Here is an 8,339-nt window from a genome sequence, read left to right on the forward strand (position 1 = left end):
ACACTGTAGCTGTCTTCAGACACTCCAGAAGAGGGCGTCAGATCTTATGAGCCACCATGTGGTTGCTGGGATTTGAACTCTGGACCTTCAGAAGAGCAGTCGGGTGCTCTTACCCACTGAGCCATCTCACCAGCCCCCAAAGACCAGTTTTTAAAAAGAAAAGGAGCGGCAAATTGGCTGAATGAAAGTGCCTGCTGCCAAGCTTGAGGTCCTGAGTTCAAGCTCCAGGGTCCATGTAGTGGAGGCAGAGCACTGACTCCTGCTGGAGGCACCCTCAAATCCTGACAAACCAAAGCTGACCCTTCCACTCCAGCAGCCACAGCTACTCAGCTAGGGGCGGGATTTCAGAGGCCAACTTCTCATTTCTGCTGGGATTTTGTTCAGTTCATCTTGTGCTGGTGTTGTGCAGGCAGACATAGCTGCTTCCATGTCTTGTGTGATATGGCCTTGTCATCCAGAAAAATCCTCTTTTACAGCATCCCTCCACTGTCTATGGCTTTATGATCTCTCTACTGTCTCTTCCTGGATGATCTCTGAGCCTGGGAAGGGGTGTGTGTGATGTGGATATTTCCTTTAGGGCTGAGACGTGTCAATCTCTTACTCAGCCATAATACAAGCCTCGCTGAATTCCAAAGAACATACAGATGGTCTCTTACTTAGCGGCGGCTCAGTATATGGTTTTAAAAATATCTTTATGGGACACCTAAAAGCACAAGCATTTTTATCACACAAAGGGGTTAGCTTTAGGTGCTCAGGCCTGCGGTGGGACTTTAACCATCTTCTATCATAGCAACATGGAAAGTGAATTAGGGAACAAGATGGTGTGTCATCACCACTGCCAGGAAGTTGAAAAGACAGGGAGCATGAATTCAAATTAGCATCATGTGACAGGGGCCTCACATAAAGAGAGTAGCGCAGGGGAAAGGCCTCAGTTGCTTGTGTCAGCAGTGACACTGACATCTTAGGATCCAACCCTAAGTGGAGGCAACAACAGAGTCAGCATGGCAGTTTGGACTGGAGCACGGCCAAGGGTCCTCAGTCATCCCTAGGATGTGCTCTTCCCCTGGCGCTGCTCTTTTTGTGATGAAGCCCGTCATGTTTATGTCCAGCTCTGAAACGCTCCCAAGCTTCTTGCTATTTAGGGTGATATGTGTCTTATGGACATTAAATCATTGGAGATGGCAGCCTAGCCTCTCTAGCCATGAAACCAAATGTCCTGCTGAAGTTGTTGAAATGGAACTGCTTGCAGCCTTCTAGCTCCTTCTGCCCTACATCGCTGCAGTTTGGCAACTGCTGTTCCTGCCCCTCAGCACTCAGCCTGTTTTCTGCCTGCCGTGATAAGGCATGGACAGCAGGTGGCAGCAGAGAGTGATCGAGAGCCTGGTCATTTATCTCCAACGTTCTGATGGTGCAGACATATTTGCACTGAGAAAAAATGATGCAAAGGTGGGCATGGTGGTACATGCCTCCAGCCTGGACACTAGGGAGTGGATGCAGAAGGATCAGGAAATCAAGGCCATCCCATCTAGGCTATGTAGTGAATTGAGGCCAGCCTAGGCTATGGGAGAGCCTGTCTCATAAAAGTGAGTGAGTGAGTGAGTGAGTGAGTGAGTGAGTGAGTGAGTGAATGAGTGAGTGAGTAAGTGAGTGAATGAATATGCTTTCTCTTTGGATTTTGATCTCTTTCCAAGTCTAGTAATATACTGTCCTCCCTCATGATGCTGAGCCAGGGCAGTGAGCTACAGCTCTGATTTAGCTAAGAGATCACCAGAAGGAACACAAAAGAAGCCATGATATGCAGTTGCTGAACCACAGAGTTCGGGAACTAAGTGTTCGAGGCACTTTTGACTTCTGCATTTTGACTTACAGTGAGTGTATCGTAATTCTGAATCAGGGGCAGTTATATATCCTGTAGACCATGTCCACCAGTTATACTGTAACTAAGACAACCCCACAAACTGCTAATCAAATCCACTCTAGAGGGAGGGAGGGAGGGAGGGAAGAACAGGGAAGAGACTCTGATTAGGGCAAACCTCAGACGACAGCTGAAGTCCTGCACGCCATAGCTGGGGAGTGGATGGGGTAAGGTACCAGCTGTGGCCTAGACTCAAGCCTCGCCCCCCAGAGATCCCTTATCTCCAAAGACCTCTAGGACTCCACTTATTAGAGTTACATTTAACAAGCAGCAACTGAATCACGAATGTAGCCCCCAGGGCTGGTGAGATGGCTCAGTGGGTAAGAGCACCCAACTGCTCTTCCGAAAGTCCTGAGTTCAAATCCCAGCAACCACATGATGGCTCACAACCATCCTTAACGAGATCTGACTTCCCTCTTCTGGAGTGTCTGAAGACAGCTACAGTGTACTTACATATAATAAATAAATAAATATTTTTTTAAAAAAAGAATGTAGCCCCCAAAGTGAGCTCCCACATTATATCCACAGCTTCACTTCTCCTTGACTCACTGTCTGTCCTCAAGACAAATGTCCCTCAGTACCATGGGATCTGGGTGGGGGCACATTGCAAGGAAATCACTGTTTGTAGAGGGCAGCAGGTGCCCCTGTCCCGTTTCTCCTCACCCTAGCAGAGCCCCAACCCTTACTGCTCCTCAGACTCACCGTGACGCTGCTCTGTTCAACCCTGCAGGAGCCAAGTTCCCCATCAAGTGGACAGCTCCTGAAGCCATCAACTTTGGTTCCTTCACCATCAAGTCAGATGTCTGGTCCTTTGGTATCCTACTGATGGAAATTGTCACCTATGGCCGGATCCCTTACCCAGGTAGGAAAAGGGGCATGGGCTTAGGGTTGTGTCTAGAGCCCAACCTGGCAATGGCCCATCTTGTCAGTATGTCTATTAAACTCAGCTCTTGATCTTCCCCCAGTCCCTCTCCACCTTTCTCATATTTATCAGAGGTAGTGCCCTCCACCATCCCTCCACTTGTGTAAGAGGTTTCCTGGCTGTTTCCTCTTTCCCACACCGTACTGCACGCGAGCAGTCAAAGCTCAGCTATTTGAGCAGGAGGTGGATGGGAAAATAGCTGGGTATGCAGATGGTTGTGGGTGTTGCTCAAGTGTCTAGGAAGCCATGGAATAGCACGAGGCTGGGAGCAAGTCAACTTTTTTTTTTTTTTTTTTGAGACAAACTCTTACTCTGTAGCTCTGGCTAGCCTGGAATTTGATATGCAGACCAGGCTGTCCTTGAAGTCCCAGAAACCCATCTGCCTCTGCCTTCCAAGGGCTGGTGAGAGGTGAGAGTAATGTTATGCCCAGGAAACAAAACCAGAACCATGTACATGTCCACAGATAGGGTGTGCGTATCATCTGTGTTGCACACATAATATAGCACCACACAGCAGCTAAGAACCCACACCAAAGGGTGTGGTGGCGCACGCCTTTAATCCCAGCACTTGGGAGGCAGAGGCAGGCGGATTTCTGAGTTTGAGGTCAGCCTGGTCTACAGAGTGAGTTCCAGGACAGCCAGGGCTTTTTCTTGAAGAAAAAAAAAAAGGAAAGAGAGAGAGAGGGTATGCTTGAGGCTGGAGAGGTGGATCAGAGGTTAAGAGTATTTTCTCTTCTAGAGGATGAGGGTCCAGTTCCTAGCACCCATGTGGCAACTCACAACTATCTCACTCTAGTCCCAGGGGATCTGATGTCCTGTGATGGCCTATGAGGACACCAGTATACACGTGGTGTATATATGCACACATATGCATGGAAGAAGAACACTCATACACATAAAATACAAATAAATAAATAAATCTGAGGGGCAGGCCTCAGTTCCGTGAGAATGAGAGACAGTATGTGATCAAGGTGGCACATGGGCAGCTGGGACAGGTGGTGGCACATGGGCACCTGGGGCTTCAGCCCTAATCACCAAAGTTAAAAAAATACTAAAAATAAAAATAAAGTTGGTAATCATAGGTATTTAATTGTTGTTTTATAGATAACAGATATAAACTTAAAATAAGGAAATGGCCGTGTTCAGAGTGACCTTGAATCTGCTTTTTTTTTTTTTTTTTGTGGGTACACTAGTAAAATCCAGGCAGGCATGAAACTTTTGTCCTGGCAGAGGAAAAGGCAGGCAGATCTCAGTGAGTCTGAGACCAGCTGGTCTACAACAGTAAGCTCTAGGATGGCCAGGGCTACATAGTAAGACCCTGTCTCAAAAATAAATACAAAATAAATAAATAAATACAAACAAATGGATAGATAGATAAAACAACAGACCAAGAGATGCAGAAACAGTAGGCTGGTTAATGTTCTGCCACCTTAAGAGGTCTGGCATTGACAAATACTGGTGGTGCATGCCTTTAATCCCAGCACCCAGCAGGCAAAGGCAGGAGAATCTCTTCAGTTTGAATTGGAGGCCAGCCTGGTCTAAAGATTGAGTTCCAGGACAACCAATGCTACAAAGAGAAACCCCGTCTCAAAAACAAAAACAACAACAACAACAACAACAACAACAACAACAACAAAAGAGGTCTGGTATGCCTTGGTGGCTGGACAAACTTAGCAATTGGACAGTTAGTTTCTGTCCCTTCCTCACATACTTAGATGGTAACTATAGCTTCATTTGTCACCCCTCCCTCACATACACACACACACACACACACACACACACACACACACACACTTTCACTCCTCTTTTTCAGGTATGTCAAATCCAGAGGTGATTCGGGCACTGGAGCATGGGTACCGTATGCCTCGACCAGACAACTGTCCCGAAGAGCTCTACAGTATCATGATCCGCTGCTGGAAGAACCGCCCGGAGGAACGGCCCACGTTTGAATACATCCAGAGTGTGCTGGATGACTTCTACACGGCCACTGAGAGCCAGTATCAGCAGCAGCCTTGATGGCAGGAAGGATGTGAGCAGAGCCAGAAGCCCCATCAGTGCCTTGACACGCCCAACCTGCGGGACCCACTCTCAGACACCACACCACACACACTGCAGCTGTCGAGTGGGTGGGAGGACTTCACAATCCCTTTCTGACTCTAGTCATCTGCAATCCACCAATCTCAGGGCCTCCAAGTTGGTACGTCTCATTTGCCTGGAATGACTGAATTCAATCTATAGCTGTGATTTAAGTGGGAAACTCTTAGAATAGTATTTAAATAAAAGATATGAATGTCAAAGGCTTTCCCCAAGGGTCAGCTTCTCTGTCCCCAAATGTGTTGGCCTTCCTGCTGTGTGGCATATCAGATAGAAGAATGACCTTCCCAGAGGCCATAAGTATGAAGACAAGCAAGAATCCAGGTGGGGAGATGGCTCCATCAGTAACATGCTTGTCCTGCAAGTCCAGGGAGCCCAAGTTCAATCTTCAGAACCTATGTAAAAATGCTGGGTGTGCTGGTGTGCATTTATCATCCTGCGAGGGGAGCAGAGACCAGAGGATGTCCACACAGTCTAGCCTAATTGGCTAGGGCCAAGTCAGTGAGAGACTCATCTCAAAGGAGATGGCTGGCGTTCTGGAGAATGACACCTGAAGTTGTCCTCTGACCTCTGACATGTACACATATGTGCACATAAACCTGCATACACACACATGTGCATACATACATACACCTATGCATAAGGAAGGGAAAGAGTAGAAGTAAAGCTGAGGGTTTCCTAACTGTCCCCAAACACTTGCTGGCTGTGTCGGCTTCCTTTTGTTCTGGTAACAACCCCTCACGAGCTTGGGTGGCTTCAAACAGCACGTGGTTATCATCTCCCAGAGGAGAAGGTGGGCGAGTGTGAGATGGGCTGGAGGGCTGTGCTGCTCCTGGACACGCCTCTACCAGCAGGGTGGGCAGGGATTCCTCCCTTGCCTTTTCTGGCTTCCAGAGGCTGCAGCCCTCACTCACCCTTGGCTCATGTTTCTGCACACCACTCCAAGCTCTGCTTCCACCGTCTGGTCTCCCCAATTCTTCTACTGCATCCTCTTTAAGGTGATTACATGGGACTCACCTGCATCAGCCAGAGTCCCCCTTGCCATGGCAACAGCATTTCCCCAGATAATCTAGTGTGGGGATTCACCTGCATACCTTTGAGGGACTGTTACTATGCCTACCACACTGGTGGTCGTCCCAGTGTCTGGACACTGTATGGTTCTGCCTCTCAGACACTGGGGATGTCAGGACACCATTTATGATTTCTCTCCTGTTAAGCCACATCGATACATGTAGGCTTCCCCCAGGATGATGGCCATTTCCCGTGGCCACACAGTCACCATAATTGCAGAGATGGTCTACATCACTGCAGGAGATGTCAGGTCTGAAGGTGGAAACTGCTGAGAAGGACTTAGTACTTTGAAAGGGACACTCTTGGTGGCTAGGATGGAAACCTGATAGGAAGTAGAGGGGACAAGAAGGTGGTAGACTTCCTGCGTATCACCTCAGCTAAAAATTCTTAGCTATACGCTTTTGTCATGGGGGGAGATGGGACGGTGAGAATGGGACAGAGTGCAATGACACTTCTGTATTGCTCCATCTATATCACAGCACTCCCTAGAACCCTGGACTTGCTGAACTCAGTCTGCATCCCTCAGGCCAACCTTAAGAACAGTGAAGACTAAGGTAGCTGGGCTTTAATCTACATTCTAAGGAGGGAAACAAGGAAACTGTTCTGCCTGTTTTCACCATATGACCAACATTTCTAGGACCCTAAAAGGTACAGAGATCGCTCCCCGCAGCCATGTCACCCACTGGGTAAGGTATCCTTTCATCCCGCTCAATTCTAACCCCAGCTACTTGGAGGTACCATCAGATCCCCAGGTTGGGGGCTCAGTCCCCTCCACATTAGATGACAGATGGAAGCTGCAGGTTGTCTTATGTGGGCGCTGACCATCTGCCTATCAGCAGTTCCCACGGCTCCCTCCTTAGGTTCCATTAATTTGTTCAGGCAGCTCAGGGAACTCGGGAAGGGAATGGGATTTTATTGTTTTATCATAAAGGATGCAGCAATGGAAAAGATGACAGAATGCACAGTGGGAAAGGCGCCACGTGGCACTTCCATGCCCTCTTCATCCTTGCCAGTCGGCAGAAACCTCCACATGCCCAGCTACCTGGAAGCCCTCTGAACCCTGTCCTTAAGGGTTTTATGGAGACTTTATTGCCTAGGTGTGATTGCTAATAAACTGGGTGGGAAAGTCCAGCAAGGCCTGTCTTAGTAAGATTTTTTTTCTTTTTGGTCCTCTCTGTGTAGCTTACCTACATTCAGGGTTAGGATCCCACTGAAGTGAAGAGACCCTTATCACATACTACATGACAATAGTCTTTATGGCCAGCTTCTCAGTCAGAAAGGCAGGGGATCGTAATGGAGTTTCTATGATCTACTTAGAGAAGACATATTTTAGCTTTTATACCTGACTTGAGGAATAAGTTATAAAACAGGAACCATGGACAAAATCTAAAACCAGAATCGTCTATAATATATACATATGCTTATGTGTATATCTCATGTTTATAACTGCATACTCATACATCACACAGAATCACCTATAATATAAATATGCTTACATGTACACCTCATACTTATAATTGTACACACACATCCCAGCATTACCTATAATACAAATATGCTTACATTATACATTATATTTATATTTGTACACACACACACACACATACATCACAACTTATCTGATTTGTTACCTAATAATCGCTCTCTTGCTTCGGTGTTTGGAATACATACTTTGGAATCTGAAGGCAAAGCCCGGGGTCTTACTTACAACCTTGCAATAGAAATTTGTTCTGTTTCTGTTCAGTAATACATGGGAAGTGCACTCGTCCTGGCCCTATTGATGCTGACCTTAGCCATGCGTTTCTGGCCAATGGAACATTAGCAAAAATGAAGGAAACAGTGAGGAATCTTAGATGCAGCTCCTGAGAGAAAGAAAGCAAAATGGTTTTAGGGATGGATCTCAGTGGTCGAGCCTTTGCCTGATATACACAAGGGCCCTACCTAGCACAACCTGGGGTTGGAGGGAACCAGTCTATAAAGGCTACACACTGTAGATCTCAGCTATATGACATTATGAAAAATAAAAACCATGGAGACAGTAACCAGACCAATGGTTGCTAAGAATCTGAGAAAAAGGACCAAGAAATGGATAAATACAACACAGGCAATCTTTAGGGCAGTGAACTATGCTGCACAATACTGTACTGGCTAGTTTTGTGTCAACTTGACACAGGCTGGAGTTATCACAGAGAAAGGAGCTTCAGTTGGGGAAATGCCTCCATGAGATCCAGCTGCAAGGCATTTTCTCAATTAGTGATCAAGGGAGGAGGTCCCCTTGTGAGTGGTGCCATCTCTGGGCTGGTAGTCTTGGTTCTATAAGAGAGCAGGCTGAGCAAG

The 8,339-nt window shown here is 47.1% G+C and overlaps 1 protein-coding gene across 1 annotated transcript in view; it reads left to right on the plus strand.

The window, feature by feature from the left end:
- Positions 1-5,146, plus strand: part of Hck (HCK proto-oncogene, Src family tyrosine kinase) — a 44,504-nt gene extending 39,358 nt beyond the window's left edge. The window contains exons 12-13 of the mRNA XM_021191980.1: positions 2,646-2,777; positions 4,651-5,146. Of these exons, the coding sequence (XP_021047639.1) occupies positions 2,646-2,777; positions 4,651-4,853 (335 nt within the window). The 3' untranslated portion in view covers positions 4,854-5,146. The remainder of the gene's footprint in view (positions 1-2,645; positions 2,778-4,650) is intronic.
- The last annotated feature ends 3,193 nt before the right edge of the window (positions 5,147-8,339 follow it).

Source organism: Mus pahari, chromosome 3 (genome assembly GCF_900095145.1).
Source record: "Mus pahari chromosome 3, PAHARI_EIJ_v1.1, whole genome shotgun sequence".
Classification (NCBI taxonomy): Eukaryota; Metazoa; Chordata; class Mammalia; order Rodentia; family Muridae; genus Mus; species Mus pahari.